Raw genomic sequence first — 20645 nt, 5'->3', positions numbered from 1 at the left:
TGTCTTGCTTTACTATTAGTTTCAAATTTAAATATTAAGCAATTATAGCAGAGATAAAATGAGAGGTTTACCTATGCATAAATTAACTGCTCGCCTTATTTAGCAAACTTCTCTGTTAAAGAACAAAAGGCGGTACATTAACACAAAATGCCATGACCATGAGGGGATGGATCAGAAGACAAAGGAGATCTTTTTTCATCATTCAAAATCATTTTCCCAAAACTGTTTTCTGAAAACTGCTGTCTTCTGTTATTCTACTTCATTAGTGTCTTGTTTCCCTGGTACGTCGTGCCTTTGGGTGTTTCTTTTTTTTGCCTTCCTTTCTCTTCCAGGATGTCTGTTTCAGATTTAGAGAACAAACAAAAAAAAGCCTCTGGATTTTGTCATCATTATCAGCACAAACAGTTATTGTATTCTCTGTAAATGTCTGCATTGTTATGAGAATACTTTTACTCCCCATTACAGAGTATTAGTATAACCAAGTAAAAGGTCGAATTAACACCGCCATTAATATCAAAGTACTTCTAATAAAGGATAGTTTTCTCTTGAGCCTGATTAGCTTTTTCAAAGGACCTTCCAACAAACTGAGAAGTATATTTATTGATATTTACTTTGGATAAAAACATCCAAATATCCGTTGTATCAGCTGTTTGTACTGTTTAGAAAACGCACGCACGCACGCACGCGCACGCACGCACGCACGCGCACACACACACACACACACACACACACACACACACACACACACACACACAACTGACCAAATTCTATCCAAAGAGTTGCACTGAAAACTCTACTAACTGGGTTAGTTGCAGATTAACAGTTAACTGTTTTTACTATATCTGGCTGTTGATCCTTTGACATAAACAACCAACAGATGTTTTACTTATTATTAAAAAAAAAAAAGAAACTGTTTGAAATACATCATCCGTTATTAAAGTTTTTAAGTTAAACTCTGGAAAGATGAAGGCAATCTGGACCACAAATCCCTCGACTCTTAGAGATAATACGATCAGTGTATCCCTTGAACGTTTTCATGGTATTAGTACTTGCATGACGATTCAAACAGAGTGCTGTTACTCTCAGAGTGGATATAAAAACGTGGAGACAAGAAACAGAAGCACCCTTAACAATCCAGTCATATCTAATTTTTACTGATGCACATTTTACATTTTTCACCAGCTTTCAACATGCAACATTTTACAAATGAGCATAAAATCGATCATACGTGCATGAGTCCCTTCAAATCAGAACAAAATTAACAACATTTGAGATGAACTTGTATTTGACAGAAAACAAAAACAGCTGCTCATACAAAAGGTTGTAAATCCCTCCAACTCTGGTGCCGTTCTGTAGCTGGTGTGTTTTTCGTCCGTTTTTACATTTGTGGTCTGTTCTCAATCATAGATGCCCTTGACACGCTTATTCTCAGGGTCAAAAGGAGATTTGAGGTGTGCTTTGGCCTTGTATACTACTCCCATCCTCTCCAGGGTAAACTCACCACTCTTTATGAAGTTAGCGCTAACCTGATGAAGAAAGAGACGGTGAGAGAAAATGATAAGTCATAAAACACAAAAAAGACAGAACGATAAGCAAGTATGGGGATACTCAAATACTCGAATTTCAAATGTGTCAAACAAGGACACAGTAAAGATGAAAAGGACAAGGGAGCAAAAAGAGATGAGCAAGAATCCACGTACTTTGTAAACCAGAATGACGGAGCAGCTCATCAGGCTCACGATCCATCACAATTCACAAATTGCATACAATGCCATTTGTGACTGTGCGATTTGTGATGGATTGTTTTGTATATAGTCCGTAAGATGACAAATAAAACCCTGACCCTGAGCACAGTTTGGTTGTAAATGCTTGTGTGCAAGTATCACAAAAATCTGACAAGTCATAGAGGAGGAACACCATTACTTGTTAGTTGTATAAAATACTGCTCCGAGCAGGCAGATTATTCCAGAACGGACAATGTCACTGCAGGAGTTTTAAAGCACAGGAAGCTATCAATTCCCTCATGACTCAGTGTCAGCTCGCTCGTAACACCAAGTGCTAATTTTCACTGACTGACTCCCCGACTCTCCCACTAATCTGTCACTGTGTCTCGAATTCATTCACTGACAGACACATGCTCCATGTCCTGGAGCCTCACGCTAACCATAAGCGTGCATGCTACTTGTTTATAACTAATCAAAGAAAAACCTTGAGAAGAATTTAAATGCAGAAATACATGCAGGGACATATGACACATATCTAAGCAGATATTAAAATCACAGAAGTCAACTGCTGCACACAACCTTAGCTACTAATCTAATCTGTCTGATATTCAGTTATGACAACGGCTCGTGTGATCATTTTAGTTTTCTGCACTTTACTTTCAAGGATTTAGTAAACTCGACACATTTTTTTCACAACAGTGCAGATCTCTGCCATTTTCGTATTTTAACACAAACACTGGAAAACGAAAGAGAAAGTGGTCAGAATAAGTGTGGGCACTGCAGTGTGTTGGTGCTTTTAAGGCACTTACCACTCCTCCATCTGGATTGCGGATGTATCCATAACCAATAGTTTTGTCAATATAAAAGCCATAGTCAGCACGTCGGAGGTGACCAACAGGAACACCATTGCGGTAAATGGCCTCCAGACCAAACATTGGGACTTTCCTAAAAGCCACAGAGTAAGAGATGCAGATAATGATAACAGCTTTATCTCAAAACAACGTTGCAAAGATTTTGACATTTGACAATGAAAGACTGGAGGCACTGTCAAGTTTTCAACAATACAACCCTCTCTGCTTCTGCAACCCTGTTGCTGTTTCACTGGATGTTTGTTTTGGACCGCTTTTGATAAATATTAACCAGTGCATACCAGTAACAGCCCACAAGACCTTTCTGAGAAACTCAGACCCCGCCATCACAACTGACTGCTGTCAGTCGGTCAGAGTTTCCCGCTTCCAGCACATCAACTTTAATAACCGACTGTTCACTTGCAACCTAAAATACCTCATTTCCTTGACAACTGCCACTGTAACGAGATAATCAATGTTATTCATCTCACCTGTCACTGGTTTTAATAATGTGGTTGTTCGGTGTAAAAATACAGTCTCAGGTCTCAGAAAATGAAAAGTTTTGTATTTTTTTGGTACATGTATTATTTACTTCATAAAATAAGGTTATGAATCTTAAATATTAATAGTCAGAACTACTTAAACATAATATATCTAAAGATAACATTTATAAACTGTTTCACCTGTTCCCATCTTTCGCTCTGGAATAAAACATATATTTGATTTTATTTTATTTTTCAAATCAATATTACATTTATTCACTGCACCATCATTAAATATAATGATCCTGTTGCCTGGGAATAACATGGATGGTTGCCGTGCTGCTGAAAATATTTAAATTACATCTATAAATGCTGCCCCCCACCCCTTAATTAATTTTCTTAATTTCTTTCTGATGACTAAAATATCATGTCACGACAGAAGCTCTACTGACTCATCAGTGGTGAAGCAGACGATGCGCCTCTTCAGTCCCTCCTTCTTCTGTTTCTCTAACATATCACGACCCTGGAAAGGGACTGAACTCTTCAGCTTGCAGGTGAAGGCTAGCCCCGCCTCCAGTGGTGTGTCATCAGGGCGCAGGTCGGCGTGCCAATGCCTGTACCCTTAAAAACAAGAAACACCGAAGATTAGAGTAAAAGCCATGTTTCCTGCATATTTGGTACAATATTATTAAAAGTAAACTTTGGCTGAGTTCCATGCTGGATAGTTATTAAAAGAAATGTAGACTCAGTTGTTTTGTTTACTGGTTAAATCCTACCTGAGCTAGATTGGATATTATAGTTATAGATTTAGGACCTTTAAATACAAGTTACCTTTTTCTATGCTGAGCGAGTCGATGGCTCTGTAGCCTGAGTTGATGATGCCGTGCTTTGCACCAGCAGCCATGACAGCATGGTAGACTGGAAGGCAGGAATCTTTGGGAATATGCAGCTCCCAGCCGAGCTCTCCGACAAATGACAGGCGCATAGCTCGCACCTGTGATGGGAGAGGGGTCAGAGAAGAGGCTTAGAAGATGGAGAGATGCACAAAGAGGACCAAGCTGCCATTACTCTTTTTGTGCTCATTCATGCACAAACACACACTTCATCCTTAAGGCCCAAATTTACATGGAATTCATTTTAATACCAAAAGCAGCTTCACAGAAAGCCAGAAAACAGAAGAGAAAAATCAGGACAGATGTACGAAGATACAAGGTGTACAAGAAAGGACAGGAGGGAAAATACAATCATACTGAAGGTATGAAAGACGGTGCTATGAATCAAAAGGAAAATGGAAAGTATTTTGCAATCTGTATGTCATTCTTTATAGTTTGTCTTTTTCAATAAAGATCATGTTAACATTCATCATCTTCACAGCAAAAAATGCAGAAAAAGGAAGAGGAGAAAAAACTCCAGTGAACAGCTCAGGAGAAGCAACTGCAATCTGTTTACCTTCTGACAACTGATGAAGACTGTGCAGTGAGTACAGACTGTGTATCCTGTCATTTTATTTTTGCAAAGTGAAAATCTGCACACAAATCTTCTCCTTCTGTTTCTTCTTCTATGGTATTATGTAAACTAAAGCGCCCTCACACCCTTACAGAAAACTGTGTGAAATTAATAAAGTAAAAATGTCAGCCAGCAGAATGGCTATGTAGTGGTTATAATAATCTAATATTTTATGCAGTTTACTACAACAGTGACAGCCATTTTCATTTTTAACTGGGAGTGAAATAAGATTAAACCATGTAGATACCTTTGGGCTTGAAGCACTGAAAAACTGCAGGCTAAAAGTTTGCATTATTATCATTGTTATTATTATTATTATTATTATTATTATTAGCACTGCTGTTTTAACGCCAACCTCACCATTTGAAAAATGAAATGGAATTTGAGTATCATTTTACATATAGCAGGTATCTGTGCTAACCCTGGCAGTGTTTTCTGAGATGATGTCACATTTACCAGGCAATGTCTATCTTTTTCTATCTATTTTCTATCTGAAAATAAAAAGTTCTTCCTTCAGTTCCCTTTTCACTACAATAATATATATAATGTGTCAGTAATGTAACAAGAAGTCCCAGTACATGTACGTGTTATATATTATAATTATGTATGGCAATGTGTCTTCATTACAACGTTAACCACCAGGGAGGGAAAAAAACCAAAACAAGCAATACATGTAAAGATCTGAAATCAAGTTGCATTATCAGTAACAGCTTTAAAAATCCAGAATATGCCACTTAATCATGACAAGACTGACTCTGCTGCCTTAATTTGTATCAGATTCAACAAAGCACTGAAAACATTCCTCAGAGATTTTGGTCCGTATTGACATGACAGCATCACACAGCTGCTGCAGATTTTTTGGCTACAAATCCATGATGTGAATCTCCTGATTCAACCCAAAGGTGCTTTGTTGGAATGCGATCTGACCATGAGTATAGTCATTAGTCATTGTAATGTTCAACACACTGGTTTGAGATGATTTAAGTTTTGTGACATGATGCAATACATGCTGGAAGTAGCCTTCAGAAGATGGGTGCACAGTGGTCATAATGGGATTTATTTTATTTATCCAGGTAAAAAATCTCATTGAGTCTACGAATATGCAAAGATGGACATTTAGCAGCAGCATACGAAGAACAATGATGTACACGATTTCCATAGCCAGTAATAAAACGTAAAGCACAATGGTACACAGTATCCAACCTCTTTAGGTAGTGGGCAGGTGCATTTATAAAAAGCAGGTCACCATAATCCAATAAAGGTAAAAAAGTAGCATGAATCAAGTGTTTTCTCACTTGGAGGGAGAAACAGGATTGATTTCTAAAAAAGTAACCTAGTTTTAGTTTTAACTTCGACACAAGCCTTTGGATGTGAGTTTTAAATGACAAATTCTGATCTATAATGATCCCTAGATACTTGTAAGATGTGACCATTTCAATTTCAGTTCCTTGAATTGTTTTAATCTTAGGAGACGTAGCTCCTTGACATTTGAGAATAACATGAACTTGGATTTCTCTGGATTTAACACCAACTTAAGTTGAGTTAAATGGGACTGAACTACATCAAAGGCAGACTGCAGAAAATGCAGGGTTTGTGCTACTGAAGGGGATGAACAATAAATAATTGTATCATCTGCATAAAGATGAAATGCTGCATTTGACAAATTATCACAAAGGTTGTTTATGTAAAGAGAAAATAGCAATGGCCCTAATATGGAGCCCTGCAGAACTCCTTTGGATACTGGGAGAAAAGAAGAAGAAGACCCAGCAGCATGGACACACTGTTTTCTTGCTGACAAGTAATTTGAAAACCAACTTACAGCATTTACAGATAGACCAATATTGTTTAGTCTATTTAATAAAATAGCATGGTCAACTGTATCAAAAGCCTTTGACAAGTCAAGAAAAAGAGCAGCACAGTATTTTTTGCAGTCCATTGAATCAATGATGTCTTTAACCACTTTAATAGCAGCAGTTATTGTGCTGTGTTGTTTTCTGAATCCTGACTGATGTTGGGAAAGAAAGGAATTTTTGTCCAAAAAGTCTTTCAGTTGTTCACTAATGAACTTATCTAGAACACACAATTTAGATATGGGCCTGTAGTTATTAACATCTGAAGGATCACCTCCTTTCAGCAAAGGGAGAACAAAGGCAGATTTCCATATTACAGGGATCTCACTGTTCGAGAGGCTAAGATTAAAAATGTAAGTTATCGGTTTTGCTATAAAATCTGCAGCCAACTTAAGAAAATAGGGATCAAGTTGATCTGGTCCTGCAGATTTATTTAGATCCAACAGATTTAAATTTAAATTTTGGGAGCTTCGATTGTCTGACTACAGGTACCACACAGTGGTCACTGATATCATTTGCGAAAACCCCAGTGTGAGAATATTTATACGGCATAGTAGTTAAAAATAAATCAATAAGTGATGACTTTTCTGGGCATTTAAAAGTTGTGCTGTAAATTAGTTGTGTGAGATTATATGAATCACACATGGATTTAAAACTGTCTGAGGCAGAGGACAACTAGTCCCAGTTGAAATCTCCGGCCAGCACAATTTCATTAAAATCTAAAGTAGATAGTTTTTCACTAAGTGAAACTAAAGCCTCACTACTAGCCAAGGGGGGGTCTATAACAGCCCACAATAGTAATAAAATAGCCCTTGAAAAGTTGGAGCTTGAGGGCAAGAAGTTCAGACTGTTTACAAACAGATACCAATGAATCGACAGTAACATGGAATTTGCTTTTTACATAAATTGCAACACCGCCACCCTTTCTGGGGCGGTCGCAACGGAAAAGATTATAGCCTGTTATTGCAATGTCTTTGTCAGTAATCGATTTTGTAAGCCAGGTTTCTGATAATATAAGAATATCGGTATCTAACTCTTTCATCCAAACTTTCACAAAATCAAGTTTGGGAAGAAGACTTCTGACATTTAAATGAGTGATACCAAGACCTGTTCGAGTTTTAAAATCACAAGGAGTACTTAAGCATTTGCAATCTGGACCGGGATTAGGTTGCACATTTCCAGATATAAGAAGCAGATTTCACAGATTTTTTTTGTAGGATTACAGACTGATTTCTCTTAGTGCCCAATCTCTTTGGGGGGTGAGAGAATTGGGAAATAAACCAGTGATATGGAATAAATCAGTTAAATCAGTTGAAATGAGATCTCTGCTGATGATCACGTTTGAGAAGCTTAAAAGATGTAAAATTCCACCTTGTTCCCTATGAGAGGAGTAAGAAGTATGTTTTTTTTGCTCCACAGACATCATGTAGACAAAAAGCTGTCAATAAAAACAATAAAGGAAAAAAGACTACTGAGGATAACATGCTGACTGACAGATAGACCTGGTAGACCTGTGGTAGAGCCTGGTTGTGGCCTGGTAGGTGATGGTGGAGCCTGGCTGTGGGCTGATGGTGGAGCCTGGTTGTGGCCTGTTGGCTGATGGTAGAGCCTGGCTGTGTGGCCTGCTGGCTGATGGTGGAGCCTGGTTGTGGCCTGCTGGCTTGGACCAGCTAGCTGATGGTGGAGCCTGGTTGTGACCTGTTGGCTGATGGTGGAGCCTGGTTGTGGCCTGCTGGCTTGGACCAGCTAGCTGATGGTGGAGCCTGGTTGTGGCCTGTTGGCTGATGGTGGAGCCTGGTTGTGGCCTGCTGGCTTGGACCAGCTAGCTGATGGTGGAGCCTGGTTGTGGCCTGTTGGCTGATGGTGGAGCCTGGTTGTGGCCTGCTGGCTGGACCTGCTAGCTGATGGTAGAGCCTGGTTGTGGCCTGCTGGCTGGACCTGCTAGCTGATGGTAGAGCCTGGTTGTGGCCTGCTAGCTGATGGTAGAGCCTGGCTGTGTGGCCTGCTGGCTGAGGGTGGAGCCTAGTTGTGGCCTGCTGGCTGATGGTAGAGCCTGGTTGTGGCCTGCTGGCTTGGACCAGCTAGCTGATGGTGGAGCCTGGTTGTGGCCTGTTGGCTTGGACCAGCTAGCTGATGGTGGAGCCTGGTTGTGGCCTGCTAGCTGATGGTAGAGCCTGGTTGTGGCCTGCTGGCTGGACCTGTTAGCTGATGGTAGAGCCTGGTTATGGCCTGCTGGCTGGACCTGCTAGCTGATGGTGGAGCCTGGTTGTGGCCTGTTGGCTGATGGTAGAGCCTGGCTGTGTGGCCTGCTGGCTGATGGTAGAGCCTGGTTGTGGCCTGCTGGGTGGACCTGCTAGCTGATGGTGGAGCCTGGTTGTGGCCTGTTGGCTGATGGTAGAGCCTGGCTGTGTGGCCTGCTAGCTGATGGTAGAGCCTGGCTGTGTGGCCTGCTGGTTGAGGGTGGAGCCTAGTTGTGGCCTGCTGGCTGATGGTAGAGCCTGGTTGTGGCCTGCTGGCTGGACCTGCTAGCTGATGGTAGAGCCTGTTTGTGGCCTGCTGGCTGGACCTGCTAGCTGATGGTGGAGCCTGGTTGTGGGCTGCTGGTAGGACCAGCTAGCTGATGGTGGAGCCTGGTTGTGTAGGAAAGCTTCTGGTTGTTCAGTGGAACAACCAGAAGCTTGTTCAATATGGGAACATATTGTTCAGTGGCAATATGTCCCCATATTGCCATGGTCAGCAACAATACTCAGGTAGGCTGTTGTGTTTAAACAAAGCTCAGTTGGTGCTAAGAAGCCTAAATGTGTCAAAAAGAAAAATGTCCCCACCCCATTATAACACCACCAGCCTCAAACTGTTGATACAAGGCAGGATGGATCTATGTTTTCATGTTGTTTACTCTAAATTCTGGACCCATCATCTAAATGTCACAGCAGACATTCAGACTGAGACCAGATAATGATTTTCCAAACTTCTATTGTCTAATTTTGGAGAGCTAACGCAAATTGTAGGCTCAGTTTCTTGTTCTCTGCTGACACGAGTGGCACCTGTACAATGGTCCTCTGCTGCTGTAGATCCATCTACCTCAATGTTCGGCACTCAGAGATGATCTTCGGCCTACCTCGAATGTAACAAGTGGTTATTTCAGTTAATGTTGCCTTCCCATCTGCCCAGAGCAGTATGACCATTCTCCTGACCTCAAGCAAAGCATCAACAAGCCATTTTTGCTCAGACATACTGGTTATTTTCTCTTTTTAAGATCAATCCCTAGAGATGGTTCTCTGGGGAAAATCCCAGTACAGTAGATCTTCAGTTCTCAAAGTCACATAAATCATGTCTTCCTCATTCCGATGCTTGTTTTGCACTTCAGCAGGTCAACAGCATACCTAAATGTGTCGATTTGCTACCACATGACTGACTAATTAGATATTTTCAGCAATGACCAGTTGAACAGATGTAACTAACAAGGTGGCGAGTGAGTGTACAATGTTACAATGAAACAATATGAGAACAACACACAGGTGACAAATCCCATATTGCTCTTTAAAATGAAATCACATCAAATCTAGGTGAGAGAAAAGGAGATAGGAAGATCACATCTAAAAAAAAATAAAAATAAAAAATATGAGAGAGAGCAAATTAAAAAAAAAAAAAAAAACATGGAGAGAAAACAACAGTTTCCCCAGTAGGTGTAGTGACAGCCAGGCCATCTGGCCATGTAGGGATCACCCTGAGTCCCATATGTATGCATGAAGCTCTGGGGAAGGTACATGTATGCCTGCATATATTCAAAATACACCCTAAAGCACATGAGTGACCAGCAATTATACATTTACCTGGCAAAAATCAAAGACAGATAGCTAAAAGGCTGACATATGTACAAGACTGAATCTACACACAAATTTGTATCTCCCTCCATACATGCTGCACATTTGCTATTAGGAGAGAGCGAGAAACAGAGAGAGAGAGAGAGAGAGAGAGAGTCTAATGAGCTATGAGGGGAGCAGAGGGTTCTGGTCTCACAGCAGTGCAGCCATTAAAATGTCACCCAGACAAGGCCAGAAACCAGCTGGAAGACAGCACAAGCGGCACACTTGCACACAAGCAACACAAACACTCCTGTAGAGCTGTGAGAAGATGCTGACTGCAACCACCAGAGCGCTGCATAATTCATGCAAGACCAACTAAGAGAGAGCGAGTACGTGTGTGGACATATGTGTCGCTGCATGTGTCGGTACAACATGCTCTTTTTCTTTCTTTTTTTTTTTTTTGAGGGCAGGAAGTCTGTGGAGGTCAAAAGCAGAGGCTGATCACACTTAACTGCATCACCTCTTGAAAAATTTATAAAAAGACAGCTAAAAATGAGTACATGAGCATCATTTTTGCTCCTTTTCCCTTTCCTTTATAGCAACTGCACCTCCATCCCTCCCTTAAGATACCAACCAAATGTTTTAAAACTCGCGATTGGTCTTTTATTTGTACCATGGTATGAATACAAAGAGTTTCCCATGTCCTTCTAAGCCACAGCCTTATAAACTTTGTTTTGAGTCAGTAGACCTCAGGGTCGGAGGAAGAAAAGGTAGAATGTGGAAAAAAAAAAATACATAAATTTTGGACAGACTCAACATGCAAGCAAGTCACAAGGACGCCTTGAGACACACCATCTGTTCCTCCTACACACAGTGTACAATCTTTGATGACTGAACTTTTTAAATAAAAAAAGAAAAGAAAATACTGTTTCACTCAACAGCATGCAATTTGCACAGTGGCATTTTTAATTAACGGCATTCTTCATTTAACTAAGACAGACAGGGTTATTTTGAAGCAGAGAAATGTAGAGTATCCATCGTGTACATGTGTGTGTGCATGTAACGGGTGTGTGAGTGCTGTCACCTGATGTCCTGCTGCATTAACAACTTTGTGTGAGGAGAAGGGGAAAGCTTCATTGCTCAGGTCTGTGTCTAAAACCTCCTGTAATATCTCCCGGCTGCAAAAAAGGGAAAAAAAACAAAAAAACAACAAGAAGAAGAAACTCTGGCAGTCATTCAACACATTTTTCTGTATTTGTGCAACCAGAGTGCAGAAACACAATTATTGTTGACATTTTTTATGTATTTATTTTTATATTTTGGTATACGTTTTCCCAGCACAAATAATGCTGGAACAATCCAAAAATGTACCAGCTCTTCTCCCACAATCATACACACACACACACACACACACACACACACACACACACACACAAAATCAATATTACATAAAAAAATGAGTCAACAGTAACGAAAAAGGGTGGGGGGGGGGGGGGGGGCTAAGTTTAGCTCACTGTGCTGCTTGTACATTTGTATGTTTGTGAGTGGGCAGGTAGAGAATACAATGTGTGAGGCCTCGTCAAAGAGATATTTTTTGTAATATTGTGGCAAGACGCCAGGGATGAAGATATCAGGGGAAGGGTTAGAAATGCAACTGGAGGGGTGTCTTTTAATTCAAAAGAAATAAATGTGTAAAAAAATAAACAAATGCTGTTAAAATTCCCTGCAGAAATATAGCTGGAATATGTAGGGTTTCTAACATATGTATGTGTGCAGGTCTCAATGCATGTGTGGGGCTAATAATAATTTTTTTTGTGCCATTTTCCAGTTCCTCCCATCCCTTTCTCACTGAACTTAAGAGCCCAACAGCAAAGGCTAATTAGCTATATATAATCAGTGAATTGCTCTGTTTTGTATGTGTGTTTGCGTATTTGGCAAAAGGGGCACTCGCAACTACCAATTTGTTTCTCCTACTTGCCGCATCACTGTGGCTCTCAGCTGTGCGTCTGAGAATCCGCATCCACACAAACAAGGCTCGATTAAAGGACGTCACATAATTTCATCCATTATACAGCGCACAAGGTGCATAATTGCAAAGCGAGTGGTTAAGCACTACTTTTGCCCACTGGAACACACTGCCAAAGCTGCGTGAGAGAAAGGCTGCAAGTTTAAAGACTCCCCTATTGAGTGAATTTGAATGAGACGACTCAGGGAGGGAAAACACGGGCAAACACATTTCCATAAATGCTGCAATCACTCCTCTCCTCATGCTCTAAAGGGATCAATTTGCTTCGTAAGAAAACAAAACCCCCAAAATGCTGAATTTCTCAAACGTGGCAAAAACAATACAGAGGAGCTAAAAATGATTACAGTAATGTGCGCAGAGAGGCAACACAGATGCCAGTCTTTTCTAAATTACACACACACACACACACACACACACACACACAGACACACACAGGGAATCATTCACGGGTGAAAATATGCACACTCATGAAATAAATGTGCTTTGGATGCTAAAGAAAAGTCAATGAACTCCACAATCATCATAGATATTGTCTTGTGTGTATGTGCATATAAAATCTCACACACACACACACACACACACACACACACACACACACACACAGAGAACACATACACACAGAGCACATACTGGGCTATCTAGCAGTGACGCAGTGGTTTCCAGTTTGACGTAAGCAATAAAAGCAAGAGGGATAGAAAAACCTAGAAAAAAAAAAGTGAAGATGACACTGAGAATGGGCAACTGAGCACAGGGGGTGTGTGTGAGAAAGAAGTGCATACAATCCACAGAGACAGAGAAAAGAAACTTAGGAGAACAGGAGAGAGAAGCAAAGCCTCAAGAAAAAAAATCGACAAAACCCACACAGGGAACGGAGTGGACTAACCCTGCTGCTGGTGAGAGGGAAGAACAAAGACAGAGGGCGGTGAGCTGGGGAGGAGAGGAGGTGAGAGGGGAAGAAAAAGATAGATGTGGAGTGCAGAGAATAAGATAAGGAATAGGTAAAGGTGGTGTAGCTTCACTATTTGAGTGTTGAGCAAAGGGAAACTGTGGGAAGGATAAAGAAAGCGTTGATCTCCCTCCATATCTGCAGTAAGATTTTTACTTGCACCGTGCACAAATTTGAATCCGTAGATTAAGAAATCAAGCTGATGTTGATGGTTGAAGCTGAAGAAATAATTGCTATGTGACAACAGGTCTTATGGAGTGATGAACTCAAATTTGAAATCTCAACATTACTGAAGCAGCTTGAAGCGAGCAAAAATCATCCAGCAGCCAAAGAAGAGCTCTGAATGTCCGTCAAGAAGCCTGCAGAACTTTCCATTAGTGCAACTCTGTTTTTGCCTTATATAATGGATTTCCGTGTGTGTCTGCACGTTTCAATAAATCACTGCACCCGTTTTCTCTAAATCTCTGACAAACTGCATCATTGACAGAGTCTAATGAAAATTATTTATGTAAGACAGCAAAATTGACACTTAATCCTTGAAACTCATCACTAGTGTTCAACTTGGAAGCTGATGCAAACCTTCATGGGATTTATTATTTTCAGCTCTGAGGTGCAGAAGAGTGAACTTGAGAAGCCCTAAAAAATAATCTAACCAGTAAATGTACGATGAGGTGATATCATGCCATAGTAGATTGCATTCTGAGCAAGGTACCCCAGGTGTCCTGAACTTCACAAGGTTTACAAGGATTTTGCAGTTCAGAGTTGATATTAAAGGTCTCAGTACCCTACAGTCTCTTAACAGTTAGATACACACCTTCAATTGTTCTCTTGTTCATTTCTGACATTCACTTCTAACCCTCTTGCTTTCCTCACCTTTTGGGCCCCTGGATGCTGATCATCCCCATGTCCTCAGAGTGGTCCGCCAACTGGCAGCGAAAGCCTTGATCCTGAAGAACTGTTTTAATGTGGTTCCAGTTGTGTTCTGCCACACCGCCTCCAATGGCCAGGTAATATGCATCACCTGGAGCAAAGATAGATGGCGATCAGGTCAAGTATAAGAAAGAGAAAGATATATGAAACCACTTTATCTATAGCATACAGTTTGTAATCATGAATGAAGTATCAAGTATGAAGAATCTCAGCTGACAGCTACATTAGGTGATCTGGTGATGAGATAACAGAGTTTATTACATTAAGATGTTTTGAAAGTTGACTCTGTTGAATCCTTCCACTTACTTTATGTAGATATATTCAGCAGGACTTGTCAAGAAATTTGCATAATTAATAGAGCGGCAGCAACTTTTTCATGGCATTTTAATTGCCGCTTCCCACCTAAGATGTCATTACGCAACATTAATTACTTAACAAATTAATTTATCTCCTGTGATTCATGTGCACCCTGGGGGTTTTCAATCAGCAGCTGTGGTAACAGAAATAAGGGATACCTGAACAGATGTTATTTTCCAGGCTATTTTTGATGTAGTGGAGTCAAAATGACAACATAAAGAAACAAGCTACTGCTGTGTAACGTCAAAAGGAGACACGTCTTTCATGATATTCTCTTTTTTTGAGTGAGACAACAGTAAAAATAATTAATAAATGTGGATAAACGGTACTGATTGGGTGAAAGAACCACAAATAACAGAAAAAATAAGTCTGAAATAAGATAAAACAGAATAGCGCATTATTAAATCCAATAAACACAATACAACAGCTAAGCTGACAAATAGTGATGCGGAGATAGGGAGATGAATGAAATAACAGTAATAGGTAAAGAGTACAGGAAATAACTGTGAAACACACACGTCTACACACTATATCTCACCGCTGGATTCTGGTGCCAGGGGCAGGTTGGCCACACCAGGCTCCAGTCTGCTCACAGTCAGGTCGGCCTCTGACCCTCCTCTTTTATTCAGCATGCAGGTATACACAGTGGTACCTGCAACACACACACACAAACAATTAATACATGCTGCAGACTTTGCAGACGTATTTTAAGCATGCTGTCGAGTGGAAACATACTAATGGAAGCGTGCTCTATGTGTGAACAGGAATGAATATTTAATACATTCACGTGTACTGACACTAAGTTCACAACTTAGTTGTTCTGAAGGAACAATAATCGTGGCTCTGATCCTCTTAACTCATAAAACTCTGCTTTCTTGTAGCACAGTACTGTGTAAAAGTCCTGGGACACACCTCATTTCTTTATTTTTTTCTGGGAAAATGGGAAATAGATGTTGCAATTTACTTCCTATGTGAAGCTGGATGTTTGTTGTGATTGTTTCTTTCTTTAAAAAGAGGGGTTAACCTTTCCCTTGGTTTTCATTTTACTTTAGCTCAGACTTCTAGCTGTTTTGAGTTTGCTTTCTGTGATAAGTAATGAGAAATGTATTTCTTTTTTCCAAATCTGGAATGATTTCAATGCAATGGCACTTGACCACACATGTACAGATGGAGGTAGAGACAGACCGAGTCATACAGGCTGTCTTTAACAGACCCTCATGCACTCTTAGAAAGTATGTTCTTACTAGTTTTAATCAGGTCTGAAGACTATAAAAGGAAAGTGAAAAACACTTGGGGGTTGAAGTTATAAAGATGCGAGTGCGCCGAACCTCAGCAGATGCCGGTGTCATACATTTTCTAAATCCATACAGGAAAGTAACAGAGAGGCTTAAAACTAAAAGGATTATCTGTCTTCTCACTTCTTCAGAACTTGATCTCACCTTTGGAAAGGCTCTGGGGCCAAAAAAGTAGCAATGTAAAGAACGCAGCTTTCCATTTTCATATCTGCACAATGGTAGGATTCAGACACGGTTGTCAGTTTGCCGATTGTGACAAGAATATAAGAAAATGAAGCAGTAGAGACGTTTGTCGCCACTATTAACAGCATACCAGACACATTACATACTGGTATTTAGAAGTCCTGTCTAGAAGGCTGCTATTCCTCGCTTGTTGGCACATCTTTTTCATAACTCTATGCACGTAGCTGCCCTTTTTATTCTGTCAATCTTTCTTTCTTTCTTTTTTACTCTGACCTGGCTTCTTGTTGACATCAGCAGTGAACAGCCAATCAGCTGCCTTCTTGGCATCGGGTCCAGTGAGATAGAACTTCCCAAAGTAGGACATGTCAAACACAGCCACACTGTGTCTACATGAGAGGCACTCGTTCTTAATCTAAATAAAAATAAAACAAAAAGACCATAATAGCAAAAGGATAAAAACAAACTGTCCCAACTCTGCAAAGCATGATGTTTCTAAGAAGAATGCATGTTATTGTCAGATCCCTGAAGGCAACATTCATTACAGCAGTGAAGAGAGATTTTAAAATCAAGGTTAGCATTCTCTCCTCTAATTTAATCCTGCAAGCTGCTGAGTTAGCGTGCGTTCTCCCTCGATACCATTTAAACACCATTAAACTCACCAACTTGCCCTTAGAAGCCTTCAGTGCGTTTATACTCATCTGACCGCACGGTAATACTGCACTATCGATCACCCACGCTCAGCCACACATACCATTTACTCTTAGTACTGTCTCTTACCACGTCATGATGTGGAGGGAAGTCAAAGGTGTACTCTTGACCCAGCAGTTCATTGTATTTGTACTTTTCATTCCTCTTCACATTGTAAGCTCCGTAATAATCATAGTCTTTAACCTGTGCAATATGACACACAAACAATTAGAAGCTAATTAATCATTACTGTTTTGCAAGAAACAAGGCAAGATGTAGAACTGAGCCAGACACTGTGGTAGCATCATCCATTATTGGCAGTCAGTATGTTCTAACAGCCTCTATCCAGCGTGGCTTCTGAAAAAATATCACCGGGGCAATTATATAAAAGTGTGCCTGCGACTATGTATAGCATTCAGAATATGTGCAGTGTAAGTGTGTTTCTCACAGGAGCAGGTCCTTCTTTGTTGAACCAGCCAGGTCTCTCCCAGCCATGCCGCTCTTGGAACATGCAGCCCTGCTCTGTGAGCACCTGAAAACAACAACACATACAGAGCACAGTACAGCAAAAGCAGTTCGTGGCTGTCTTTGAAGAATTGCTATTTATTCACTAGAGGTCAACATGATGAACTAACACAAAACTTGGACACATTCTCACACTTTAAATGAGGGCAAAAGTGGGAGCAAACAGTTGACAATTTACAAAAGAAGAAAACATACATGAACACAGTCGATGCTGTACTTCTGGACACCTGTGGATCCAACTACAATTTCCTTTAAGCTCTGTTCTCCAGCATGAATTGAAAAACTCTAGCCGAGAGGTATTGTGATAATAATTCTCTGTGGTTTTGTCACAACAGGCAAACCTCCCCCCCCCCCCCCCCCCCCTCATCACACCCAGTCTTTTGATCCATTGTCAGTATAAAGATAATACAGTACATTCTGTCAAAAAGAGCAAAAAATTGTCTGGCCTAAACAATAAACCTCTAATCTAACATCACAGGAATCAATAAGAGTGAAAGTACACTGTTAGTTTTCCATAAATTGCTGCAGAAATATTAAACTTCTTATTTCTTGAACAGTCTTTAGATACGATATATCAGGGCTCCTTGTTAAACTGACAGTCGCCCACAGTCGGTAGGTATGTTCTGCTATGCTCTGCTCCTAGCAGGCATCTAGCAGTCTCTTGCCAAAACTTCCCACACTAGGCTATATTTACCATCTGTGCTACCGAGGTGGAGAAAACGTGTGAGCAGCAGTGTCAGAGATGGCCTGCATGTGCTCTGAAATAATCCCATATTGCCTCTTAAAGCTAGACAGTCTCATTACTTGCATAGCTTCCCCAATTGATCCAACCCTTAAGTACCTCCGAGCCACAATACATTAAACCTTTGTCTTGTGTTAAAATAGGAAAGGTCACAGGTGTGTTACACATGAAAAGATTACTTGTTGTTGTGCTAGACAGTCATGGATGGCAAAAAAATAAAGTAAATAAAGTAAACACTCTCTTATTTATTAGACCACGTCATTAGTTTTGTGTGAAAAAAATGTGTATACCCCATGATGCAAAAGCTTATACAAATCACCTTTATCACTATTAACCTGAAGTAATAGATTTAGCCATAGAGAATTTTTTGGCCCACTCTTTAAAACTTCAGTCATTGCACTGACTCGGTGCAACGTCTTGAGTCGCATCCTGTTACAGATTTGCTTCTGTGCTTGGGATCATTGTCCTGTTGCATGACCCAATTTTGTCTATACATGGATTTAGTATACAGAAGAGTCCACGGTAGACGCTTTGGGGTGAATTTGCTGGGACATCCACCCCTGAGAAGACTGGCTCCACTTGAGTAACCTGTCTCACTGTACAATGATGGGCTTCAAAATAGCACGGTAAGCATTCCCAGACAGAAAGCAGTAACAGTCACTTCACTGCTATCATTGATGTCTGTGTTAACACATTTCTGACTACTCCCGACCTGCCAAAACTTTACACTTGATCAGTTAATCAAGTGCATTTCATTAGCAACACCTGGCTGCTATTTGCCCTCTTAGTTGCTATGGAAGCAGTAAGGTGTACTTCATTTTTTTCCACAACCTGCTTTTGCATTTTGGATTATTTTTCTTTTAAATAGACAATGACATGGTGTAAAATAGTACGTGTTGTTGTTCATCTCAGGTTTTATTTCCTTGATTCAAAGATCTGCTAACGACCAGATTAAATCATAATATTTAAACCTTATAATTGAAAGAGGGTGTATGTACTTTTTACCATGACTGTAAGTAAGGCTTAAATTCTTTTGCTTTTTACTGACTTTTTGCTCAATCTGACTTTATTTTACTATTTCCCCAACACAAAGAAACCTATACTCATAGATCCAAGTAAACAACAAGATCTTCCAATGACTATAAGACAAACATATGTCATAATGATTACAAATTATTTTTATTTCATAGTGAAGAGCAAAAACCAGATGTTGAAAACCCCCTCATATATTTAAACGAAGCAAATTCTGAGAAAGCACACAATATAAGCTACAAGACAAATTGACAATGTTACTAATGGAATTTGTGTTAATAATCTTTCATGAAAAGATGCCTACATTTCCGAGTGGGGGTACAAATTGCAACCGTTAAATGTAAATGAATTCTGGAATAGAAAAGCATGTCTAAGTGGATCATTAATGCATAAAGTGTGGTAGTGGGGCCCATTAAAAGTTTGTGCCAGGCTCAGGAGGGAGGGGAAGCTGAAAGACATCTGAGACCAGGCTACTGAAACTAAGTGTAGCATTTAGATTCATGTTGGCAGGGGTTGCATTATTAAATGTAACTGCTGGGGATAACTTACACCTCTAACTGCCTTCTGCTTGAATCAGCTGCCTCTAGGTTTGAACAAAGGCAACGGAATAAGAGAGTAAGATCCCCGTGTCCCAAACCTCGAGTTTACAAACACTTGTATGCCTATATCTCTCACAAGTCTTTTAAGTCCCTTTTTTGACATTCACACACATGGAAATGTGACAAGCTAGGGTTTCAGCAGCATCATTTATATGTAGATTTGTTCTATCTGCACATTTCTGTCTCAGCTAGCCAGCCAGATGTTGTGGTAGCAGAAGTGTAGAAAGAGAAATAAAGGGGAAACACATAAAATGCAGACTTTAATGAGAATAACTAAAGCAACACAATTACGAGAAGAAGAAAAAAGGGAAGCAGACTTGTGTGAATCTGACGAAAACCTGAATGAATATATGAAGAAAACTAAGTGACTGAAGGAGAAAAGTGCAAAAGTTAGACAGGTAACAGAAGGAAGAGATCGGAAATGACAGGTCAAGTTACATGCAGGGAAAAACAAGAGCTGGATATTGGTCCACAAGCCAGCATGCGTGTTTGTCTAAATCAAGACAGACACAGCAAGTGAATGCCCTGACAATTACTCAACTAAAAGAGCTTTAAGGAAGCCAAGGTTAGGCTTAATGTTTATCTCAAAGGAAAAAAGAAAAAAAAATCATGCGTATCTTCTTCCCCTTCACCCACCTACTTACCAGCTTCTGCCTGCCTTACTTTAATAAAAAGGTTTAAACTTTTCATCTGTGCCTGAGTCGTGCATATGAGTCCTGTGCTCTCTGTCACCATTTGCTAGACTACCTTTTCATACAGTAGTTCTTTTATCATTTCTGCGCTTATCTCAAACTCATCCGTGACTCACACCACAGCTGAAAGGAGTGTGACTAACTCCCAGCACAAAGACAAAGCATGTGGGTCACTTCCTTGAACTCCTCATGAAACACTGTGATTAACTGTCTGCACTGGAGATCAAACCACTGACCTACCTGGTGGAAAGGATCCTTCCTCATGTTTCGGCTGGCCAGCGGCTCATCAAAGGGGAACACCAAAGAGTAGTTCTTAGCATACGACTCGTGACTCCTCTCTCTGATCCACCGTTTGTTGTCTGTCAGCGAGTTATGAAAGCGCCTGAGAAAGGAGGGAGACGGATTCAGAAGATGC

The 20645-nt window shown here is 40.4% G+C and overlaps 1 protein-coding gene across 1 annotated transcript in view; it reads right to left on the bottom strand.

Moving 5' to 3' along the window:
• Positions 1-1126: 1126 nt before the first annotated feature.
• Positions 1127-20645, bottom strand: part of sardh (sarcosine dehydrogenase) — a 49645-nt gene continuing 30126 nt past the window's right edge. The window contains exons 12-22 of the mRNA XM_087843609.1: positions 20471-20612; positions 17089-17172; positions 16731-16844; positions 16227-16365; positions 15014-15127; positions 14062-14209; positions 11301-11394; positions 3886-4048; positions 3507-3675; positions 2534-2669; positions 1127-1526 (exon numbers count right to left, since the gene is read on the bottom strand). Of these exons, the coding sequence (XP_087699735.1) occupies positions 1398-1526; positions 2534-2669; positions 3507-3675; positions 3886-4048; positions 11301-11394; positions 14062-14209; positions 15014-15127; positions 16227-16365; positions 16731-16844; positions 17089-17172; positions 20471-20612 (1432 nt within the window). The 3' untranslated portion in view covers positions 1127-1397. The remainder of the gene's footprint in view (positions 1527-2533; positions 2670-3506; positions 3676-3885; positions 4049-11300; positions 11395-14061; positions 14210-15013; positions 15128-16226; positions 16366-16730; positions 16845-17088; positions 17173-20470; positions 20613-20645) is intronic.

This window comes from Neolamprologus brichardi, chromosome 7, assembly GCF_056152115.1.
Source record: "Neolamprologus brichardi isolate AB-2024 chromosome 7, ASM5615211v1, whole genome shotgun sequence".
Lineage (NCBI taxonomy): Eukaryota > Metazoa > Chordata > Actinopteri > Cichliformes > Cichlidae > Neolamprologus > Neolamprologus brichardi.
This window is presented reverse-complemented; position numbering and strand designations above follow the sequence as displayed.